The 26357-nt window shown below is 40.6% G+C and overlaps 2 protein-coding genes across 3 annotated transcripts in view; one reads left to right on the top strand and one right to left on the bottom strand.

The window, feature by feature from the left end:
- Positions 1–12921, top strand: part of LOC139456510 (cytochrome P450 4F4-like) — a 21053-nt gene extending 8132 nt beyond the window's left edge. Inside the window, exons 7-12 of the mRNA XM_071238260.1 lie at positions 1304–1436; positions 3819–3942; positions 4770–4965; positions 6464–6546; positions 7589–7654; positions 8134–12921. Of these exons, the coding sequence (XP_071094361.1) occupies positions 1304–1436; positions 3819–3942; positions 4770–4965; positions 6464–6546; positions 7589–7654; positions 8134–8242 (711 nt within the window). The 3' untranslated portion in view covers positions 8243–12921. The remainder of the gene's footprint in view (positions 1–1303; positions 1437–3818; positions 3943–4769; positions 4966–6463; positions 6547–7588; positions 7655–8133) is intronic.
- LOC139456511 (SWI/SNF-related matrix-associated actin-dependent regulator of chromatin subfamily B member 1-like) lies at positions 11318–26357 on the bottom strand. Of its 2 annotated transcripts, none has more exons than XM_071238262.1 (10): positions 26214–26357; positions 25119–25224; positions 21648–21774; positions 19753–19887; positions 18827–18954; positions 17396–17562; positions 15892–16000; positions 14824–14905; positions 13619–13750; positions 11318–12699 (listed from the first exon to the last, which is right to left on the bottom strand). In XM_071238262.1, exons 1-10 carry the CDS (start codon positions 26346–26348, stop codon positions 12660–12662), a joined length of 1161 nt encoding a protein of 386 aa, XP_071094363.1. In that variant the 5' UTR covers positions 26349–26357; the 3' UTR covers positions 11318–12659. The 2 variants fall into 2 exon arrangements, with proteins under 2 accessions (XP_071094363.1, XP_071094362.1); XM_071238261.1 differs by having other exon boundaries at positions 11319–12699; positions 21648–21783.

The raw sequence follows: 26357 nt of genomic DNA, 5'->3' as shown, positions 1-26357 counted from the left end.
ACCATAATGTCCAAGGTAACCAAGGTGACCAAGGTGATCAAGGTAGTTAAGGTGACCAATGTAATCAAGGTGATTAAGGTGACAGAGATGACAGCTTTAGATGGTCCTGGTCCGTGGTTGATCAAAGCATCCAATATGATCAAGGTGACTTTTGTAGCCTTTGTAGTCAAGGTGACCAAGATAGTCAAGGTGACCAAGGTAGTCAAGGTGACCAAGGTAGTAAAGGTGACAAAGGTAATCATGGTGACCAAGGTAGTCAAGGTGACCAAGGTAGTCAAGGAAATTAGGATGTGACCAAGATGACCAAGGTTTCCCAGTTTGTGATTATCATATACCTCCCATGCTCACAACAGTATTAGGGGGCATGGGTGTTCCAGTTGTCAATCACGATTACTTCATGAAACTCCTGTTAGCATTCCAGGTCAGAATAGGTTCCTAGTAACTTGTTTAAACCAACTAAAATGAAGATTGGATGGTCAGGCTCAATAACTTGTCTAATTGTGAGTCATCGTTCCCAGATACTATGTTTGCCTAGGCCAAACTCGATCATTTACAGGCAGCCAGGATAAAGCTTAAATGTTGCTGACAGAGTCCAGTGTTTGAAATAAGTTTAGAACCCCACAAGCCGGTCAGGCAGGTGACCCATAAGTGTTGCCTGCCCTTCTTTAAAGTAACCACCAGCAACCCATATCTGCCGTAATAGGCAACTATGCTTGTCGTAAAAGGCAATTAACGGGATGTGGTGGTCAGGCTCGCTGACTTGGTTGATGCATGTCATCGATCCCAATTACGTAGATCGATGCTCATGATATTAATCACTGGATTGTCTGGTCCAGACTCGATTATTTACAGACCGCCGTCATATAGCTGGAATATTGCTGAGTGCGGCGTTAAACAACAAACCAACCAACAACAACCAACTTTAAAGTAACCGTCCTGCATTCAAGAATTATAAATATTGAAAAATCACAATAAAGTAAGAGACAAATTGTGTCTTGATTCAATTCAGTTAAATTAATATTATTAACAATTACTTGAGAATCTACAGGGAGTTATAATAAAACTAAATATGTAAGCAGTCATAAAATATCTGTCAGACAGTTGGGTAGGTGGGAGAAAATTTCATGCAGCCTGACAGAAACAGCCTGGCAGGCGGACAGGCAGTTATTTGGGACACTGATTGAGTGATTGACTAACTTTATGAACATTAACTATATGATATATATGTTTACAATGGTAATATCAACACTCCAGCAATGCAAAAAATTGGTAGTCTGGAGTATATTATAGCTTTTGTTTCCAGGAATCAGATCCCGAGTTACTAAACAAGCGTCGTTTGGACTTCCTGGACATTTTGTTATCAGCGCGAGATGATGCAGGTCGAGGCCTGACTGACCAGGAGATCAGAGACGAGGTCGACACATTCATGTTTGAAGGTAGGGCACATGATACAGGCTTCAGAGATGAGGTCGACACATTCATGTTTGAAGGTAGGGAACATGATACAGGCTTCAGAGACGAGGTCGACACATTCATGTTTGAAGGTAGGGCACATGATACAGGCTTCAGAGATGAGGTCGACACATTCATGTTTGAAGGTAGGGCACATGACGCAGGCTTCAGAGATGAGGTCGACACATTCATGTTTGAAGGTAGGGCACATGATACAGGGTTCAGAGATGAGGTTGACACATTCATGTTTGAAGGTAGGGCACATGAAGCAGGCTTCAGAGATGAGGTCGACACATTCATGTTTGAAGGTAGGGCACATGACGCAGGCTTCAGAGATGAGGTCGACACATTCATGTTTGAAGGTAGGCACATGATACAGGCTTCAGAGATGAGGTCGACACATTCATGTTTGAAGGTAGGGCACATGATACAGGCTTCAGAGATGAGGTTGACACATTCATGTTTGAAGGTAGGGCACATGATACAGGGTTCAGAGATGAGGTCGACACATTCATGTTTGAAGGTAGGGCACATGAAACAGGCTTCAGAGATGAGGTCGACACATTCATGTTTGAAGGTAGGGCACAGATTCAGAGATGAGGTCGACACATTCATGTTTGAAGGTAGGGCACATGATACAGGGTTCAGAGACGAGGTCGACACATTCATGTTTGAAGGTAGTGGCACATGATACAGGCTTCAGAGATGAGGTTGACACATTCATGTTTGAAGGTAGGGCACATGATACAGGCTTCAGAGATGAGGTCGACACTTTCATGTTTGAAGGTAGGGCACATGATACAGGCTTCAGAGACGAGGTTGACACTTTCATGTTTGAAGGTAGGGCACATGATACAGGGTTCAGAGATGAGGTCGACACATTCATGTTTGAAGGTAGGGCACATGATACAGGCTTCAGAGATGAGGTCGACACATTCATGTTTGAAGGTAGGGCACATGATACAGGGTTCAGAGATGAGGTCAACACATTCATGTTTGAAGGTAGGGCACATGATACAGGCTTCAGAGATGAGGTTGACACATTCATGTTTGAAGGTAGGGCACATGACGCAGGCTTCAGAGATGAGGTCGACACATTCATGTTTGAAGGTAGGGCACATGACGCAGGCTTCAGAGATGAGGTCGACACATTCATGTTTGAAGGTAGGGCACATTATACAGGGTTCAGAGATGAGGTTGACACATTCATGTTTGAAGGTAGGGCACATTATACAGGGTTCAGAGATGAGGTTGACACATTCATGTTTGAAGGTAGGCACATGATACAGGCTTCAGAGATGGTGGTAAAGGCACATGACACCTTACATTAGGGTGCATGGTATTACCAGTATATATGTAAAGTGAGGTTCATTCTTTCCACAATAAGTTTCACAAATCTACATTTTAATGCGCAGTATATCGGGTGGTTTCAAATAGTGATTTATATCATGTGTTTAATGTTATACACTTACCAAATATCTTCAAAAACTTTCCATAATTCTAAAATGCAGGTTTGTTTCCGTAATTCCAAAATGCAAGTTCACAAAGATGTAGGTTAATTCTGAGTTACCTCCCTTATGTGCCTTCGCATTTGTACACGTCATCAACATACGGGAGCTTCAAGAAAAGACGAATTGTGGAAGCTCTATGGTCTAAAATACAGATGGCAAACTTGATGGACATATATTGCAGTCTGTCACGAGTGTGCTTCTGAATTTAAAATTTAGAATTACAATGTATCGTGCTACGTATAGCAGTATGGCCTTGTGCATTTCCCAAAATAGTGTGATGCTCTGTAAACCCCCTATACACGTTCCTATACATAATAACTGACACAGTTTTTACTTCACTCAGTATTGAAAGACATCTTTGTATACACACAGATTATCATTTAATGGCATAGTTACTGTCATACTCAAATGTTATTAAAATTCAATATTACACAGAATTTTCATTCCATCACTTCTCCGTTTGTCGAACCACCTCCATGGTCTAGTGGTAGAGTGTCTGCCCAGAGAGCAAAGGTCAGAGGTTCGATTCCCGTCCGCGTCATTCCAAAAGACGTTAAACGATGGTACTTGTTGTTACACTGTCTGGTGTTTGGCATTAAGGGACTAAAACAAGGACTGGTCAGCTTGGAGTCAGTATACTGTGTCTGAGTGGGGTATTCATGTTAAACTGCGGCATGGTATCTCAGTGGGCTAGCACTATAAATCGGCATCAGTCCGGACTAGTACAAGCACCCACACACATGCATGCACGTCGTTATAGAAGTACAATATAAAAGTGCAATAAAGTGCTGTTGAACCCCATTTTACATCACCCCACCTCAGACTGATTTAATAAGACGTGTTGTCTGTGCCCAGGCCATGACACCACCTCGTCGGCCATCAGCTGGTGTCTGTACACGCTGGCCAAGTACCCTGCCGAGCAGCAGAAGGTGCTCCAGGACGTCCAGCAGGCAGTCGGGGACAAGAATGAAGTCGAGTGGTAAGGAGGTGTTTGTGGTGACCTGTGTACCAGCAGTTACTCTTTGTCACACACCGTCTCTGTATTTATCAATGTTTATCACCCACTGTGTCAGTGTTTACCCATGTTTATCTAACATTGTACCAGTATTTATCAATGTTTATCACCCAGTGTGTCAGTATTTACCCATGTTTATCTAACACTGTACCAGTATTTAGCCATGTTCATAACCCACTGTGTCAGTATTTAACGATGTTTATCACCCACAGTCTCAGTATTTACCCATGGTTATCACCCACTCTCAGTATTTACCCATGTTTATTCCACAGTCTCAGTATTTACCCATGTTTATTCCAGTCTCAGTATTTACCCATGTTTATCCCACAGTCTCAGTATTTACCCATGTTTATCCCACACAGTCTCAGTATTTACCCATATTTATCCCACACTGTCTCAGTATTTACCCATGTGTATCCCTCACTGTCTCAGTGGTTATCCATGTTTATCACACACTGTCTCAGTATTTACCCATTTTCATCCCTCACTGTCTCAGTATTTACCCATGTTTATCCCTCACTGTCTCAGTGGTTACCCATGTTTATCCCTCACTGTCTCAGTGGTTACCCATGTTTATCACACACTGTCTCAGTGGTTACCCATGTTTATCCCTCACTGTCTCAGTATTTACCCATGTTTATGCCTCACTGTCTCAGTGGTTACCCATGTTTATTACACACTGTCTCATTTACGCATGTGTGTCACACATTAACCGTATTTACCTTTGTTTATCACACACTGACCAGTTTTTGTCCATGTTTATCACACACTGACTAATGTACCTGTTTCAGGGACGATCTAGCCAAGCTCAAGTATTTACCCATGTTTATCCGTGAGAGCATGAGGCTGTTTCCCCCTGTGCCGGTGGTCAGCAGACAGCTCAGCCAGTCACTGGTCATTGACGGCGTCCAGATTCCCAAAGGGGTGATAGTCGACATCAACATGTACCAGATGCACCGGAACGCTAATGTCTGGCCAAATCCCATGGTAGTATCAGATTTCAGATTTAGTTTAAATATCTCAAGGGGTTCAATTGGATAGGTTATACTTTGTATAGTCTCTTTTACCTACTTATGGGCACACTTGCATAAAGCAATCTTAGCACTAAGATGATTGGAACTCCCATACTTTAACATAGGCTTCCAATAGTCGTAGCGGTAACATAGCTTTGTTCAAGTGGCCCCTGGTCTTTTAATGGTTGTTCATTCTTTTTGAGGGGCGGTCGGGTAGCCTAGTGGTTAAAGCGTTTGCTCGTCACGCTGAAAACCCAGGTTCGATTCCCGACATGGGTACATTGTGTGAAGCCCATTTGTTGGGAAAAATATGTTGGGAAAAATATCCCAAAAATCGCCCAGGCTTTTAGGCCAAATAAATTTTTAGATTTTTATTTTTTAAAAAAGTGGGGCAAGAGGCTTTTTTTTCAACAAAGTGTTGAAGGCAAATGTGTAAACAGAGATGTATTCACATTTAAGTCAATTTATTCCCAACACAGACATGTTTTTGGAATGGCAAGCTCTGATGAGCAACATGTGCAGAATGGTCAACATTCAAAACGTCCTGTCTTTTTATATTTGATTTGTTTGTCTGTTGTTCAATGCTGCTCCAAGCTATGGGCTGTAAATAAAAGATTCTGGACCGAGCTATCCAGTGATTGATATTGTAAGCAATGATCCACGCTGTACAATGACTACCAAGCCACTAAGCCTGAATATAGACCCGAAAAGATCAGGGGTAGAATAGATCTTCAGCAACCCATGCTTGCCGTAAAAGGTGAGGTGAGGTGAAATTGGGTTTAACGTCGCGTCCAAGATTATTGCACTTATATAGCGACGTGCATGCACGTGTGTGTGTGTGGCTGCTTGTACTAGTCCGGACTGATGCCGATTTATAGTGCTAGCTCACTGAGATACCATGCCGCAGTTTAACATGAATACCCCACTCAGACACAGTATACTGACTCCGCGCCGACCAGTCCTTGTTTTAGCCCCTTAATGTCGAGCGCCAGACAGGGTAACAACTAGTACCATCTTTTAACGTCTTTTGGTATGACGCGGCCGGGGATCGAACCCCGGACCTTCCGCTCTCCGGGCAGACGCTTGCCGTAAAAGGAGACTATGCATGTCGTAAGAGGTGACTAACAGGATTTGGTGGTCAGGCTCTCTGACTTGGTTGATGCATGTCATCATATCCCAATTGCCTGGATCGATGCTCATGATGTCAATCACTGGATTGTCTGGTCCAGGCTCGGTTATTTACAGACCACTGTCATATAGCTGGAATATTGCTGAGTGGGCATTACACAACAAACAAACAAAAATATGGTCACCTCTTACGATCAGCATAGGTGTTGTGGACCTATTCTAACCCGGGATCCACCAGGAGAATTTGATGTATTTTTCAAAAAGAAGTTGTGTCACAGATCAGATAGCCTCTGCCAGGTGTAGCCAGGTGAGCTACAGTGCACTCATTGCCACCCTTGTTTCAGGAGTTTGACACCGAGAGATTCAGTCTTGACAGAGCTGCCGGGAGGGACCCCTACTGCTTTGTGCCATTTTCTGCTGGACCAAGGTATGACATGCTCGATCATCAAGTCTACTATATCACCATGATGAAATATACCCTGGACCCGTTCACTACCATAGGTTTGTTTTGAGTTCTGTTCAAACGAAAACTTCTAAAAATAGCATCCAATCAAAATACAGTCCTTTGATGACTGCAACAAGGCAGTAATACCAGGAATTGAGGTGTTGTAGTATTCAAGCCTTTGTCTCAAGTACAACAGGGAACACCTGGAAACATGAGTACTTTCGTCTCACTGTCTAGATGTTCCCGGAAACATGAGTACTTCCGTCTCACTGTCTAGATGTTCCCAGAAACATGAGTACTTTCGTCTCACTGTCTAGATGCTCTGGGGTACTTCAGTACTTCCGTCTCACTGTCTAGTTGCTCTTGGAAACATCAGTACTTCCGTCTCACTGTCTATAGTCTGGAAGGTAATTTAAGGTACTGACGTTTACTACAATATCTGAAAAACTATCGGACCTACTCCAGTCAAAGTTGGTATGAGATTATTTAACAGTCATACATAACTGGATATTACATTTAAAGACAATCGGTGCATGAATAAAAAATCTGTCCATTTAGCTATCACTATATTTCATCAACAACCAGACCTGTTCGTCACGGGTGGAACGAGCATTCATTGAAACGGCCATCTGCATAATGCTACCCCTGTGTCACAGGGCCATATGGCACAGTTGAACCAATCAACTCAACTCGTTCCACCCGTGATGAATAGGTCTGGTTGTTGATAAAATATAGTGATAGCTAAATAGACAGATTTTTTATTCATGCACCGATTGTCTTTAAATGTTAACAGATTCTAGGATGTGATGATGAACAATCAAATTGGATGATTAGGTAGATATAAGAACATATTTTTAGCAGGCCATTATTTGTAATATCGTATCGGCAGATGAAAACCACAAAAAAAATTACAGATGGCCACCTTAGTTACATATAGTCACAACCAGGTCCATATAAGACAGTCATCGAGGGGATGTTAGTTTTCAACAGTACTATATTTAGGATGTTTGTGTTGTTTTTTCAGGAACTGTATCGGACAGAACTTTGCTGTGAATGAAATAAAAGTGATGCTGTGTCAAGTTGTTAGACGGTGGGTGTTGAACAATTGAAGGAGACCAAAGTGTCATGATCTGAATACATGGTGATATAATTATTTCAACAGAGCATGGCCATATGTGAAGTATTGTGAACAATGCTAATGTTTTGAACAGATGTTACTGTATGTGGTATGCCGGACGCCAGGAGGGTAGGGGTTTGGCACCCTCGTTGACAGCTCCAGCAGTAGCTTACTGCATAGGAATAACCCCATGATACATGCAGAAATATTTCATATTTTCTGCTGTATTATCATCACACTACTCAGGAAATAACTGCGGGACAGATGTCAGTTATGTTACTATTAATTCTTTGCTTTTTTTCTGTAAGCTGCAATTTTGTAAGCAGTTAAAACTGGCAAATTGAAGGATGAGTAACTAATGTATTATACTGTATTAGTACAGATTTAAATGGAACTTTCAACAAGCTTTGACATGAAAACTGAGTCATATAATGGAATATTTCACTTCACAGATTTCACATCGAGGTTGACCCTGCTAAACCTGCGGTGCCTTCTCCAGAGGTCGTTCTTCGGGCAGAAAATGGCCTCTATCTGAAATTCTCCGGCAGGAAAAACACATGAAAGAGAGTCTTTTTGTTGTTCTGTGATTGGGACATCTAAGCATTGTACAGAACATGCGCAGAGCAACAACATTGTGGGTCAACTGTTTCTGCTTCGAGGACGGGGACAATTAGGGCTGGGACGAGTCCAAATTTACGACCCGGGTACTCGACCTCTTATTACCTGACCCTACCCGACCTCTTATTACCTGACCCTACCCGGGTACCCTATGTAGGTCTCAAGAGTTGGGACATAATGTCCAATTTGGAATTGTTTTCCCAAAGATGCTATTTATATACACGTATAAAATGATCAGACCATGCATGCACTGATGTCGACTGAAACAATGTGTGCATAGCCAGAAAGAAATGCAAACATAAGTGACTTTTATTGTTTTTGTCATTAAACAGTGTATCACGTGACTTACCACAGATCCTGATAGTCCTGAAGGTACCCATGTCATTCTCAGGACCCACCCGACTTGAGTACCTGAGTTACCCGTCCCAACCTTTGTGTCAATGTTATTTCCATTATCAATACTTCACAGGGTATATATACACTGAGTACCTCAATCGCGCATAAGTACACTCGGTTTGTAAGAACAAATGAAGTCATGACTTAGTTTCAGCAAAGGATTTAGGAGCGAGTGCTCAGATTACAGCAATATTTCTTGGACAGCTTGCGCCATAGCCTTGCAAGAATCTCCACATTGCTTCAATTTCATCGACACCTTGCATTGATATAGGGCAATGTAAGGGTCCACACAGTTCCGACACAGGTGATAGAGGAACTTGGTGTATACACACCCGGAAGCACTGACAATGTGTTATTTCCTGCTGCACTTTGTTGATACTTGGCAGTTACTGATCATGGCCATTGAGTTTAAGTGATTAGTATTGATTTTGCTTGTTGTTAAACGACGCACTCAGCAATAGAGAAATGACGGAGACCCGTAAATAATCACATCTGGACAGACAAATTAGTGTTTGTTTGTTTGTTGGTTGTTTAACGAAACACTGAATATTCCAGCTATTTGACAGAGGTCTGTAAATAATCGAGTCTGGACCAGACAATACAGTGATTAACATCATGAGCATCCATCCACACAAATGGGATACAGTGACATGCATCAACCAAGACAGCAAGCCAGACCACCTGATCCTGTTAGTTGCCTCTTTCGACAGGCATAGTCGCCTGATTAGTATTAAGGCTTAATTGTTTGACCTGTTATGTGAGTGAGTGAATATTGTTTGATGCTGCTCTCAGTAATATTACAGCTATTTCACAGTAGCTTTAAATAATCAATTCTGGGCTAGATAAATCAGTAACTTGGATTATTTACAGGCTCCTGTGATTTAGCCGAACACTTCTGATTTTGGTGTTAAACAATAAACAAATCTTACCGTTTATTCTTTATCACTGACAGTTGCAGTAATAACCTCAACTGATTGCTATGTTACTTGGTGTCAATGTTTCTGATTTGTGTGTCAGGATAATGAAAGATCATTCCAATTTATAGCTGTCCCTATCATTGAAATAACTCTGTTGTGTAGTGTTTTGCTACTTTCGAGTAAACCACTTTTATATGCCCATACTGTGCCTTATCATTGCAAATGTTTTACATTTTCATTCGTGTTGTGAAAATGAATCTTCCCAAGAAAGTGTTAACACCATTGTCAACAGATTTAGTAAAATCTGAATATTTTTTACATTTGCATACTTATCCTGCATTACGAAGTCTAAGTGCCCTCCCTTCGCTACACTGCCTCCCCACGAAGTTTCAGATGTTGTGTTTAAAGCAGTTATGTGTTTTGATGTTACGTCATGACTTCCGGGTCACGTGCCGACTGTGTGAGAGGGCGCTGCTGCTTCCTGTACCAGTGAAACAACTTTCTTCAGCAGCTGGATCTCACACAGTTCGTCTCTCTGTCAAAGACAGCAGTAAATGCAATACGGAGTAAATGCAATACGGAGTAATGCAGGATAAGTTAAAACATTTGCTACTTTCCCTATAACGTAATATAGCCTAGATAGGCCAAACAAGTGGTTGATAACATGAACACCATGTTACCATGGTTAGGGTACGGTGACAGTCAACCTGGTCACAGATCACAAAGTGCTGAATTTTATTTTGTCCGAAATCCCAACACGGCAGGTAATCTGTGTGTCAGGACATTTGTTTGTGTTCATATAGCCCCGTCTCATGTGAATAAATAATTTACCTGAATATAAATGTCCAGACTCAATTAATTGCAGGCCTCCCTGATACAGCTGTAATATTGTTTCCTGACTATCACCACACCATAGAAAACAACACTCCCCAAATTCTGAAGATATTGAATAGATCGCTAAGTGAACCCTCAATATGTCATACACACAACAAACATGACATAGAAAACAACACTCCCCAAATTCTGAAGATATTGAATAGATCGCTAAGTGAACCCTCAATATGTCATACACACAACAAACATGACATAAAACATAACACTCCCCAAATTCTGAAGATATTAAATAGAACGCCTACTGAACCCTCAATATGTCATACACACAACAAACATGACATAAAACACAACACTCCCCAAATTTTGAAGATATTAAACACAACGCCTACTGAACCCTCAATACGTCATACACACAACAAACATGACATTAAACACAACACTCCCCAAATTCTGAAGATATTAAACACAACGCCTACTGAACCCTCAATATGTCATACACACAACAAACATGACATAAAACACAACACTCCCCAAATTCTGAAGATATTAAATAGAACGCCTACTGAACCCTCAATATGTTATACACACAACAAACATGACATAGAACACAACACTCCCCAAATTCTGAAGATATTAAATAGAACGCCTACTGAACTCTCAATATGTCATACACACAGCAAACTTGACATAAAACACAACACTCCCCAAATTCTGAAGATATTAAACACAACGCCTACTGAACCCTCAATGTCATACACACAGCAAACTTGACATAAAACACAACACTCCCCAAATTCTGAAGATATTAAACACAACGCCTACTGAACCCTCCGTGTGTACAACCACAACACAACAAACATGATGTAGAAAATTTGATTTATTTGAAATGATAAATGATGTACATGAATAATGACAATGAATGACTTGACATTATGAACTGACCCAGTAGAAACCCTGGGTGCACCATATGACAGTGCGACGTGGCAGTGTTAGCTGTAGGAAGTCCATAGTCCAGCATCCTCGCATACACAACACTTACTATCAGTCTTCATCCATGATTAACCCTATGTGTCCCTAACATACTTACCGGTAATGTAATTACCTCCGCAGTTCAACTTGAATATCAAATTATCTGTATCAATGGGACCTGTGTTCGAAACATCCTATTTCCATTTTTAACGCTGTTAACTGTCAGATATTTAAAAGTTTAGCTCTACGCCTGAAATCCCCTTTGATAACATTACATATGCTCACAGTGTTGAAAGGAGTTGCATCGTTTAAGTCTAGGGTTGCACATGATGGTAACACAGTATAAATAAATTCATTCAAAGCTTCTGTAATGGTCCACTAGGTGTCCACCAGGCCTTCCATCTATGACATGTGCCAATTTACAGATTTCCCAATCCACCTCACTCCAGCCCCCCGTCTACCAAACCAACCCACACTCGACCATACATATCGCCATCCCACCCCATTTTCCATTCCTGACCCGACATTCCAACCTCGTCCATGCAAATCCCCAACCTACCCTCCTCATACCACTCCCATATTTCCCAGCGCCCACTTCACCAAGCTAACCCACACTCGATCATACAAACACCCACCCAACCATCCTCATACCACTCACATATTTCCCAGCGCCCACTTCACCAAACCAACCCAGACTTGATCATACAAACACCCACCCAACCATCCTCATACCACTCCCATATTTCCCTGCACCCACTCCACCAAGCTAACAAAGACTCAATCATACAAATACCCACCCAACCATCCTCATACCACTCCCATAATTTGCAGCCCTCACTTCACCAAACCAACCCAGACTCAAGTCTAAAAATCCCAATAAATACCAACCGGCTAATAATAGTCCATATGATAACACTAAAATCTACTGAAAAAGACTCTGAAATACAAGGCCTGGCTAGATGACAGATTACCACCCCTCATTCACTCAAACCTTCCCATCCCAAGCCAGCATCCCCAACTAAACTCCAGCATCCCCACCCTCCTACCCAGCAGTGATCCACCCCCACCCCCTGCCCTTGACCCCCATGGTCTTGTCACCAGATCATCAGTTGACTCCTCATAGTGGACAGCACCTTGAACATGTCACTTTCAGAACCTGCCATGTACATTGCACTCATACTGAAGAAGTCAATGGCTTCCCAGGTGGACCAAACTTGTCAATATCAACACTTGAAACGTCTTGTTCACCAGGAAGGTGCTGTGTTGGCCAATCTTCGCATACGTCTGAAAACAAGATATAAATACTGCATGATATGAAATCCGAGTAAGAAAGGAGGGGGGTCCAGTGATCCTTGAGATTACCTTAGATAGGATTTAAATCCATGGACCACAAAAATTAATTTGTAATATTTAGCATTATGGCAATGGCAATGACGTCTTGAATTTGATGCTTAAAAACTTCAAAAGTCAAATTGTAGGATGTAGAACCTAATTTGACTTGCAACAGTTCCCAAGACGGGAAAAGCAGTCTAGGAGACTATTTGAATCCCATCAGACTCAGTTTACAGGCATATTTCCTTAGCTTTCTAAAACACACCCCATGTGATAGTACTGGCAGGAGACTAGTTGAATCCCATCAGACTCAGTTTACAGGCATATTTCCTTAGCTTTCTAAAACACACCCCATGTGATAGTACTGGCAGGAGACTAGTTGAATCCCATCAGACTCAGTTTACAGGCATATTTCCTTAGCTTTCTAAAACACACCCCATGTGATAGTACTGGCAGGAGACTAGTTGAATCCCATCAGACTCAGTTTACAGGCATATTTCCTTAGCTTTCTAAAACACACCCCATGTGATAGTACTGGCAGGAGACTAGTTGAATCCCATCAGACTCAGTTTACAGGCATATTTCCTTAGCTTTCTAAAACACACCCCATGTGATAGTACTGGCAGGAGACTAGTTGAATCCCATCAGACTCAGTTTACAGGCATATTTCCTTAGCTTTCTAAAACACACCCCATGTGATAGTACTGGCAGGAGACTAGTTGAATCCCATCAGACTCAGTTTACAGGCATATTTCCTTAGCTTTCTAAAACACACCCCATGTGATAGTACTGGCAGGAGACTAGTTGAATCCCATCAGACTCAGTTTACAGATCCAACTCTGGAGTTAACTAGAGTCCGTGTCGTACCCACCTTGTGTTTCTGTCTTGATCTCGGATCTTCTTCTCCATTTCTGCATCGGTCAGTGTCTCCAGGAATGGACACCACTGGTCAGCCTCGTTCTGGTTCCTGAGAGCAACTTCAACAATTGGCAGTGGTGCCTCGCTGCAACATCAGAGATTCATATGAAGCCTGATTTCACCACCAGCTCGGCAGTCGAAAGTTGGAAAACATTGTTACGTTTCTATGCTTTTCCTTCATGTTGTATGTCTGTAAACATTGTGAAGATGTTATTACCTAAATTGTCAAATAAGCAGTATTATTCACTTAAAAGCCTATGTACTTGTCAGATATTAATGTATTATCGCCATTTACCAAGTTCTTAACACGTCTTTTCAAGAACTGTTCCTCTTAATAAGTGAGTGAGTGAGTGAGTGAGTTTCTGCGATACGTCACATCGGCAATTTTCAGCCATATCGTGACGATCTTAATAATTAATTTTGTTAATTTGAGTCTGTACATCTTCATGTGGCAACTCAAATTATGATGTGAAAAGTTTTCTCATTTAGCTCACATGGCGTTTAATGCAAATAAACCTGTCTGTCTTTCTAAGTTTTATCATGCTTATATTTATTTTGTTGAACTATTGAAAAAGACTCTGATAAAAAAGGCCAGGCTAGATGACAGATTTCCACCTCAAACCTTCCCATCAAAAGCCAGCATCCCCAACTCAACTCCATCATCCCCACCCTCCCAACCAGTAGTGATCCACCCCCCATGAAAAATGTGTAGCCCTGTTAATCCCCTATTCCCAAATGTAAAGGAATCATGATGTTTATCTGGCAATGTCTGATAATATCACTAATTCTCATAATTCAGATCAGAGATAACAAAGTTAAAATGTAATATATTCTCTTGTTTGTTCATTAACTTGTTTGTTGTTTGCACTCACCAACATTCCAGCTATATGATTGGTTGGTTGTTTTGTTGTTTAACAGCGCACTCAGCAATATTCCAGCTATATGATGGTGGTCTGTAAATAATCGAGTCTGGGCCAGGCAAGCCAAGGATAGACATCATGAGCATCGATCCACCCATGTGGGATACGATGACCAAGTCAGCGAGCCTGACCACTTGATCCCCTTAGTTGCCTCTTACGACAAGCATGAGTTGCTGAAGACCAATTCTAACCCAGATCTTCACAGGGGTGTCATATTCTGTCAACCCCTTCCACTTACCTGAAGGCATATGTTCTTTGATGCCAGCTCAGCTGACCTCGTATACTATATGCAATCGCCGTCACAAACTCCCCACCAAGACCTGCAACATTTCAACACATGTACCGACATCTACATACCTTTTTGGTATAAGGCACAGAATAATAAACTCAAAAGCCAAGGGGAGACAATCCATACATGTGCCATTCGAATTATCTCCCTTTGATAATGTTGCTACATTATTCTGTGTGTGTGAGTATGTTTTTACGCCACTTTTTGCAATATTCCAGCAATATCATGGCAGGGGACAACACAACTGGGCTTCACACATTGTGCCCATGTGAGGAATCGAAACCGGGTCTTCAGCGTGATGAGCGAAAGCTTTAACCACTTTTTTTAGAATTTCACTGTCCTGTCACTGTCATGTATGAATAGGCAGACACCAACATGATCCACAACGTAATCCAATTGAGTTTAATAGAACAATACTTCAAACACGTCAAACATTGACACATATTAATTCAATAACATACAACCTTTAGAATTCAGGCGTCTGTTCCACAAAGTTATTGTAGCGCTAAGGTTATCGTAACTCACATACTTGAACAGAAACTTTACGACTGTCGTTGGCTACAATATGATCGATCGCCTTGTGGAATGGGACCTGCACCACAAAGTTTACAATCACGTCTCAATACCCTATGACGTGATTTGTGGAATTTTGTTGCAAATTCCACCGGCGAAACAATGCCATGTGATGTCAGCCTAGCAACGGGGTTGCTTGGGTCATTGAGTGTGCATAAGCTCCTCTCAGTGATCTATCATCTCCTCACGCAATGTCGTTGAATAAGCCAAGAGATGTGGAAAGCTTTCAATGTTTGCTAGTGTAACTTGTTCCGGCAGTACATAAGCACGCGCTTTGGTATTACACAATGTGTAATACAGCTGTATGTTTATTAAACAGGTTATCTCTTCACGGGCAAGTTATAATGGTTATTACCAATAGCTAAGCTGTCCTCACGCTAACAGTCAGGTATGCTGCTTTGTTCAGTGTTACCATCCAGTCATTAGCATTGAGATGATTCTTACCTAGCTCTGCACATAGTTTGGTGGAGAACTCCTCGGGACTGTTTTCTGGCTCGGAGAGGTCCCACTCAAATTGGTCCACTAGTGAGATATTTCCTACATGAATGTTTAACTGGAAAAAAACATCTGGATATCAATTCTGGAAAATAATCAAACCTGAACCTTATTGCTAAAACACAAAGAAACCTTCCTAGTCTACAGTCATCCAGATAGACACGGGATCGGTGGGTCAGGCTCGTCGACTTGGTTGATGCATGTCATCGATCCCAATTGCGTGGATCGATGTTCATGATGCTAATAACTGGATTGTCTGGTCCAGACTTGATTATTTACAGACCGCCGTCATATAGCTGAAATATTTCTGAGTGCGGCATTAAAACAACAAACCAAACCAAAACCAGATAGACAAGTCGAGATACTTCCAAGCAGGAATCAGAACTTCAGATTTGAGTAAAATATGCAAAATATATCGCCATTACCCAATTAGTTTTGAGTTGTATGTGTACAAATACGCATTAAAACTTTCTAAAACCCAATGGCATAACACCACTGCGTAACTACCCAGTGTATCCTTTTCATACTGTACCTGTATTTCTTTACATATATTTTTCGGTTCCAGTGCTGGCATCACACATACTTGAACTCTACTGCAGTGAATAATGAGTAAGTGAGTATGGTTTGAGGCCGCTTTTAGCAATATTCCAGCAATATCACGGCAGGGACACCAGAAATGGGCTTCACACATTGTACCCGTGTCAGGAATCAAACCCGGGTCTTCAGGAATCAAACCCAACGAACGAACACTTTAACCACGAGGCTACCCGACCGCCCCGCAGTGAATAATGGATAAACAAGGCTCCATGTCTCACTCATTCTTAATTAGACGTGTATTTCTAAATGTGTTTTATGGTTTATTTGTCAATATGTACTTAAATTGTGGTGAGGTGAAATGGAGTTTAACGACGGATCTATCACTATTGCACTTATATAACCACTTTAAGCATGTGTATGTGGTTGCTTGTACTAGTACGGACCAGTGCCGATGAATAGTGCTAGCCCACCGAGATACAATGCTGACTTAAACAGAACCCCACTCAGACACAGTATACTGACTCTGAGCTGACCATTCCTTGTTTTAGCCCCTTAATGCTGAGAGCCTGACAGGGTAACAACAAGTACCATCTTTTAACATCTTTTGGCATGACATGACCGGGACATGACCCGGATGGATGCACTACCACTAGGCCACGAAGGCTGCCTAATGCTGCTGTGAACTGTACTCTCGGGTGAAGCAATTCCATTTGAGTTAAATTGCACTTAAATTTGAGTTAAATGAGTTTTGTATGTATTTTATACCCTTAGGAATTTATGAAACATGTTACACACTTGGGGCAGCATAGGAACAGATACATATCTTGCTTTATAAGGCTCTCCTAGTGTGTTGTCATAATAATCCTTGAAAACAACTGGTTTTGAGGTTATATTTTGTTGATATCGCGTTGTTTACTTTGAGTATAACTCTTTGATCTTTCTGGTCCTCCACTATAGTGTCTGTGGGCGATGCTTCGATCTGCTGCCGGATCGCTTGGGCCACAGCTGACACAAAGTTGATTGGGTTAAGGTCAAGGTCATCACATAATACTTCAGCAAACTGTTCAGGTGAGATGAGCTTTTCTGAAATTACATGACACATGTATTGAAAAGTCTGTGAACTATAGATTTTACATATATACATCCTGCCATGTCAGGTATTTTCCAGTAATACAACACCAACTTACAAATAACTTACAAATAAGTAACACGTATCAAACAATTCTGCGATAGATCTTTGGCAGCTGCAAAAACTTACAATTTCAAGTTGATTTGTTTGATGTTTTACACCGCACTGAGCAATATTCCAGCTATATGTCTGCAGTCTGTAAATAATCGAGTCTGGACCAGACAATCCAGTGATAGACATCATGAGCAACGATCCTTGCATTTGGGATACGATGACATGCATCAACCAAGTCAGCGAGCCTGACCACCTGATCCCGCATAGTCGCCTTTTACGGCAAGCATGGATTGCTGAAGACCTATTCTACCCCGGATCTTGACAGGTCTAGAATTTATCCCAAGCAGCCTATGCTTGTAATATGATTGTGCATATGACCTGTGCACTTGAGCCACCAGCTTTTAAATTGTCAAAATTGTAGACCTCAGCATGCTGGATGTGTTGAATGAACAGAATACATGAGACAATGCAGGCGAAAAATCAACCACCGTCACACACGCCCAAACCGCTGCAGCCCAAATTGAAAAGAGGATGTAGTCTGGTGGCTTTGTCAAGTAGAACAAGTCGAGATAACTGACTGGTGTTTAGAAATATGTATAGCAAAATATAGAGTTGTGTCTTGTTTCCTGAAGCTAGAGGATAACAGGTAAAGGAGTAATGTTATACAGTGCTTTCTCATCATTTCCTGAAGCTAAATGATATCTGGTGATTAAAGCATGGTGAGTTTTATTTTAAAGATTACTGATACCCAATAATACCTGTGCACAAAAAACATGGGTGAGGTAAAAAGGAATTTAATATTGCATTCAAGAATATTTCACTCATATATGCAAGCAGTTCACCCCTATTATGTTTCTAGGTTTGTCCGAGACCTGCATCACTTTGGGCTTTTGTCCCGCATTAAGCGGACATGCCGTGATATAACTGGAATACTGTTAAAAGTGGCGTTAAACCAAACTCACTCACTCATATATGCATGCATGTGTGTTTGGCTGCTTGTACTCATCCAGGGTTATGCCAGTCTTAGGTACCATGACGCAGCTCAACATAGATACCCTACCCAAACACATGACACTGACGTCGAGCCGACCAATCCTTGTTTTATCCCCTCAATGCCGAGCGCCAGGCAGGGTAACAAGTACCATCTTCTGACATCTTAATTACCGTTTTTATTCCATGTGAAACAGTCTCTCAGTTTTTGGCCGTCAAACTCCATATCAAGTCTGATTGGGATGAGGGATTCATTTTGGCCAGCATTCTCGTGGATAGTAGCTGGATTCGTGTCATCAAAGCTACAACAAACATGTGGTAGGTCAGCAACAAACGCCAATATTCACACAACTGTCTCCTTTGTAGTTTCGTTCCAACATCAACTGCAGCAATGCAGACCAGTAACTAAGGTTTCAACTAGTCCTTGTGACGATTCTAAAAAAAACCTCGAAATTCTGAGGCTAAATCTGCGAACATGTTTTTCGAATTCTATCAATCAATCAATGTTTACGATTCTGTTATTTGTAATATACCTGATGCAGAGAGACAATGCTCACATTATGATGCTCATATTCTAATTCATGACTGATGTTTGTTTGTTTGTTTGTTGTTTAACGCCGTACTCAGCAATATTCCAGCTATGTGATGGCGGTCTTTAAAATAATCTGGTATAAACCAGACAATTCAGTGATTGACATCATGAGCATCGATCCACGCAATTGGGATCGATGATAGGTATCAACCAAATCAGTGAGCCTGACCACCCGATCCCGTTAGTCACCTTTTACAACAAGCATAGTCACCTTTTACGGAAAGTATGGGTTGCTGATGGGTCTTCAAGGGTTTCCTGACTGATAATTCATTGATCATCTATTGCCTTTATTTAAACAAATGATCCATGATAAATCTTTAATCAATTCTCATCCTAAATTCTAGCATGTTTGTGTCTAGACGGCCATGATTACTAGGTAGACAAAATGACAGCTTTCCTAACACCATGTACACTGTTTCTGAGAGTTCTACCATCATTACTTCCTATCACTATTTGACAAGTATATGGCAGCAGAAATCCATCCAGTCTGTTGAGGCCATCGGTTTACCATAGAGGGAATGTCCGCACTTTGCCTTTGCCAAGTCTGTTTCTGTTGATGGGAGTCGAACAGGGAACAGCATCAAGATGGTGAGAACTGCTTGGAATTGTGGGTACCCAGGTACTGCGTTTTGTCTTTGAATCTCTGTTGAAAAGAATGATTCAAACATGTTAGTTTGTTGTTAAACGCAGCACTCGCAGATATTCCAGACACATAACCGAGACCCATAAATAATCAAATCTGAGCAGACAAACCAGTACTTTGTTTGTTGTTTAACGAAACACTCAGCAATATTCCAGCTATTCTGTAGTCTGCAAATAATCAAGTCTGGACCAGACAATCCAGTTATTGATATCATGATCATCAATCTACGCAATGGGGATATGATGACATGCATCAACCACGTCAGCGAGCCTGACCACCCGATCCTGTTAGTCACCTCTTATAACAAGCAAAGCCGCCTCTTATGGCAAGCATGGGTTGCTGAAGACCAATTCTCTACCCAGATGGTTCCAGACAAACCAGTAATTGGTGTTACAACAGTGTTGTTGGGGTACAATGACATGGATTAATGAAGTCAACTAGTCTGACCATCCGATCCACTTAGTCGCCTTGTATGACCAGCATAGATTGCTGTGGACCTATTCTAACCATGGTCAAAATTAGAAATAGGGGGCTCTTATTAGAATATTACTTAGGTGAAAAAAAACAGAGTTGAAAGATAAATTTCAAGGTTTATGCTGACAGCCTGAAGTGTTTATGTACGACAGATATATTTTTCCAGAATTTAATTGCCCATAATTAAGGGTGCATATAACACACGAGTGCGTATTATACGCGAATAAATAAGTCTTGTGTACATTGGTCAATCAGAAGGGGTGCTAATTGGGATTGTTCACCAGCCAATATATAGGCAAATGTCGCCGTGGGCGCTTATTAGAGCGGGGCTCTTATTACATCGAATAAGGTAATTTAAATTTCTTTTTGGTTCATCTTAAAGAGTTCATTATGGACCTACAGCTCCAGCAACTTTGATGTAATTCAATATGGAAACAGATTTAACAGTAAAATGTCAGGAGGAAAACAGGAGTGAGTGATAAGTTGCTTTTAACAGTACATGTATTTCAGTTATATCATGGCATGTCAGCTTAATTAGGGAGGAAAGCCTGAAGTGATGTAGGTCTCAGACAATTACAACTTTTTTGAAAACCACGAGCATAGAATTGGTGCTGACAAACCTAGAAACATAATTGGAGCAAACTCGAACCCACAATCATAGGTTTCTGGCGAGGCCAGGGGAAGAGGAAAACAGGAAGAAGACATTCTAAAATAATCAGTCACTAAATAACATAGTTAACCATGTTAATGTGAACCCCACTTGTATGAACAGAATTCACTGTTGGACTTCACAGTTTGACTGGCAAACCAGTATATTTTTTCTGTAATCCACTATAATGGGTAACAAAAATTGAACAAGTTCCATTATTCTTTGTATCACTTAACCTGAAATCTACACAGAAATTCATGTACAAATGATGTTTCCCTACGAAAATGATTGAAAAAACGGTGGAAACGTGGAAGTGATTTTTCTCTCACATTGTTATCTCCCCTGTATCCATGACAATGTCATGGCGTCAACAGACCAAGCTGAGTAATATTCACTTCAGTGTATAGAAAATAGAATCAGCATGTACAATAAGTGTAAATCACTGTCAAACGCTTTAGTTCCCAATGTATCACAATAATACCAGTTTATTTTGCTGATACAAAGCCCTAACACGTTATGACTTTCTGTGAAGCTTAGGTCATGGCCCAATCCTGGAGATTCAGAAGATGATGATGAGGGTAATTTGTAATCTGAAAATTGATATAGTTTTGACAAGGTTGATTGTTTACATGTTTACCTCGTAAATGACGGTTCACTACTGATGGAGACAGCTTTGTATTTGTCGTCGTTGCCCTCGAAGATCTCGTCCACCTCGACTGCCTTCAGCAGGGTGATGTTTGTCGCCAGAGAATGCTGACCGAACCCTGCGAAAACTACAGTTCTCCTGATCTATACTGGACAATTCACAGACAGCACAAAACACCAGCGGTGCAATAAGCAAACATCAACATGCGGGCTGAAGATGAACAAACACTTCCTCCTGATTACCTGGCAACTAAATATAGATTACTGACTACAGTTAGTTTTTCAAGGCTGCACTCAGTAACATTCCAGCTATATAAGGCTAAAAAAGATAATAGTCTTGGTTCCCAGGCACATTCTCCTTCTTTATTGAAGCAGTTACCAGTGGCATACAAGACGCCTCTACAAATCCATATCATGAGCATTACTAGGGCAATTATTATTTTCAAATAAAGAATTTGAAGTGACATTTCCTGAACGTTGTGAAGACTTGGGGCTGAATATCGGTCCAAGAGCATGTCTAGATACATTCCATTTCCAGTGTTGCAGTGAGTGAGTGAGTGAGTATGGTTTTACCCCGCTTTTAGCAATATTCTAGCAATATCACGACGGGGGACACCAGAAATGGGCTTCACACATTGTACCCATGTCGGGAATCAACCCAGGTCTTCGGCATGACGAGCGACCGCTTTAACCACTAGGCTACTGACCACCCATCCAGTGTTGCATGCAAGAGTTATTTTCCTCCTGCAACTACAACTGGTAACTAAGAATGAGTGGCTAAGATAATAGTTCCACTTATCACTTATCGAGTTCCATCAGAAGGCAATTCTTCATCTTCTTCCCACATGTAAGCAGCAAATGTTACAATGCAGAGAATGCAAGAGTAATGAACAAGAATTCTACCATGACATCTTAGAAACCTGCATTCTGATTGGCCTGGCAGAGATACTGGATCAATGATAGACCATGATATTGCTGATGACTGCATTACCGCGAAAAGAAAATATTTATTCAGAAGCACTTCTTTTGCAATTTCAAATACCAATCTTACTTCCTTAACATTGCTAAATGTGTTGCAGTTCCTACATAATTTACAGCAAGTGTGGCCATATATTTCAGGTGGAAAAATTGATGAACAGATACTAACAGTGTATTGTAACTTCAACATGGCTTGACTTCAGATGCTACTTTATCACATTGTGACATCATGTCTACAACGTCCAAATAGTTAGACTTCCCATCTGTAGAACTTTATGACATCACAACATTTGTATGTAGTTTAGAACTTTTTTAATAATGCTTGCAGGTGAGTGAGTGAGTGAGTATGGTTTTACGCCGCTTTTAGCAATATTCCAGCAATATCACGGCGGGGGACACCAGAAATGGGCTTCACACATTGTACCCATGTCGAGAATCGAACCTGGGTCTTCGGCGTGACGAGCGAACGCTTTAACCACTAGGCTACCCGACCGCCCCTTAATGCTTGCAGGATATATGCAGATTAAAACTGATCTTCACTAATCCCTCAATTCACCCTTTCAGCCTACGAAACAGTTAAGGCTCAAACGATGCCACAACACTAATCTTTCCCATAACCAAAATGGTCATGTTTGTTTTGTCACTGTGTCATGGTAGAATGGAGATAAACATGGTATGTTTTCAACGTAGAGGTTTCAAACTTCAATTTGATACCAGTACATTTTTTCAATTACGAAAGCTCATGCAATTGCATTCTTTTTCAAATGAAATTTACAGGTATCAAATCTATGTTTGAAACCTCAACATTGAAATCACACTATATCTATCTCCTAAAAAGCATATAAAATCCCAACATGTCCAACACAAAGCATCATATATGGGGGTGACACAAATCATGGTTGTGTACAATCAAATCATGACATGGAACATATGTTTACCATTTACAAACTTCTTGAACATCTAGTGTAGTGTTTAAGATACCAAAGACTGAACTGAATACAGTTAACACATCACCAGGACAAATCAACATGATCAAATTATCAGACTTGCAATGAGAATGATATTTTCTATGTTGTATATTCTTCTGCATGTTCTGAGAAAGAAATATTTGGGTCGAACACTATCACTTTACAGATTTTTGTACAACAAAAACTGATTTAATGAATGTTGAATACATCCATCCTCAATTATGCTTCAAATTGTGTTTATTTGTCGTTTAAGTGAAGACTCAGCAATATTCCAGCTATATGACGGTGGCCTGTAAATAATCTCGACTGGACCAGACAATCCAGTGATTGATATTGCTAACAACAGTCCACACTGTCTTGGTCTGATCTGATGACACACCAGCAATCAGGTCATTGACCCTGACCAACTGATGCATTTGGTTGCCTCTTCCAACCAGCACAGGTTGCTGGGGATCAAGTCTAACCTGGCATCCCCACGGGATTACCAATTGTGACATCACATTTTTCTCAAGCCAAGCACAGGGATATCCTATACCCTACCCTGAATATGATTCTTATGATATACTTTGCAATGAAGCCAAGCTGACCAGATCCATGAAGCTGTTTTGTACAGCAAAGCCTTAAGACATGTAGGAATGGATTCATTTATTGATCTACTCGAAAGAATCTATTCTCAGACGAGAGTGATTGGCATGTGTTTGAATTACAATATTAGGATATACACAACAGCGATTTATGTCTGAAATAATAATGTATGAAGTAAAGACATCGATGCAGGATGATTTTATTCTGATGATACTGATCATGCAGAGAAAATAAATTTATCAATAAACAGCTTATTTCTAGTCTGCCACATATATGCAGATTCCAAGTAATAAAATTCAATAACCACTGATAATATAGTATGAATACCTTGTCAAGTAACAACTTTCAATCTGGATCATGTACATGATGTATTGATAAAAGTGAGTTATTAGAAATGATAAAAGTATATCAGTTGTTTTATGAATTCAGTGGACATTTAGATTCCAATGTAGGAATCTTTGAATATTGGCAATATTCAATGGACTTTTTATCAATAGCTGTGACCACATGCAAAGCACACAACTGAATGCACATAAAACAACATAACATCATTCAATGTTGCCACGGTAACCATGGCTGTGGCCAATATGTGCATAATAATGGTAGATAAGACAGCGAGGTAAAAGCTATTTTTTTAAAAGTCAATTCACACCGATTGCATTATCATGACAATCAATGATAAAAAATACCCAGTCAGATGAAATTTACTTCATCAGGGGAAAATAATAGGCAGTCTTAGCAAGCTGCTTTAACATACTCATTATAAAGGTGAAACAGCCCAATAAGGGTGAACTCTTCTGACAGTTTTCCTGTACATGGTATACATTGTAAATGCCATAATGAAAGGTAACCTGTAATTTCCTGTAAGTACCTAGCAGGGAATCAGATATAACAGTTTATCTTTGGGTAAATCATTGTCAGTGTTTGTTTACCCATGGTAGCAATCTTCTTCCTTTCCTCAACTGTCACCAGTCTTCTCCACATTGATGGATACCGCTTGTATAAGGACCCTCGGAACATGCGAAGGTAGTTGCCCACCTGTGTCAGAACGAATCATTGCCTTTAGCACACATACTTTTGCCTTCTATGTTTGTTGTCTAACGCCAAATTCAGCAATATTACAGCTATATGACAACAGTCTCCAAATAATCGTATCTGGTCTAGACAATCCAGTGAGTTACATCATGAACATCTATCCATGCTATTGGGATAACATGCAATCAACCAAGTCCTCAAGTCTGACCACCCGATCCATTTAGTCGCTTAACTCGTACGAAAAACATAGGTTGCTGGGACCCATATTCTTACCGGACTTAATTTATATATCAGATATATGTGGAACATTTCATTTATCATCATGAGAAAAGCTATGTTTTCTTTCACCATCACAAACACTGCATCATGAAAGACTATTATATTATTATCAGCTGATCAAATTCATCATCACTGCAGAACTTCAGGTACACATGGCTCTCCCATCAGAAAATTTTCAGTTTGTTGTCTAGATACCTGTCTTATTGCCATCTAAGATATATATTTTACTATTTTGTTCATGATACAGAAAAATGTCCTATAACATAATAGCCAATCATGAAAATAACCTAGACTCTAATGCCAGTAGGCTAGTTACCAATTAGTCAAAGGCGCGTTTTCAAACAGCCGATCTAAAGTATTTGATATCATATGACAATGTCATACTATCTATTGTCATGAATTGAAATATAGTGACTCGGTAAATTTCAAAATCAACATGACGAATAGGCCTTAGAAATGGGGAAAATGTGATGGCAAATTTGAAACATTTTGAGTGTAAAACGTGAAACTTTTCATAAGTAGTACGATAAACATGATAAACAAAGACGTTTGTCAGTTAGTATTATAGTGAAATCTCAGAAATAGTTTAATATAAAGCTAAAACTAGGCCGGCCTATTGGCTCAAAGAACTAAGAAGACGTTTTTTGTTATGCCGGTAAATCACACAGGATCATAGAGCGGTTGAAAACATGAAAGATATAGCTTAAATGTACCTCTGATCCGATGTAGTAAGTCTCTCCACCTTCCTCGATTGCAAAACATTTTGGTTTGTCGCCAAATGTTTTAGTTCCATTAGTATTTACTATTTTATCTGGCTGCTCTTTCTCGGGCTTAGCTACCGACGCCATTGTTCCCAA

Source organism: Haliotis cracherodii, unplaced genomic scaffold (genome assembly GCF_022045235.1).
Source record: "Haliotis cracherodii isolate W230 unplaced genomic scaffold, xgHalCrac1.p SCAF_11, whole genome shotgun sequence".
NCBI classification, from domain to species: Eukaryota; Metazoa; Mollusca; class Gastropoda; order Lepetellida; family Haliotidae; genus Haliotis; species Haliotis cracherodii.
Note: the sequence above shows the minus strand (reverse complement) of the source record. Positions and strands in the feature narration are given on the sequence as shown.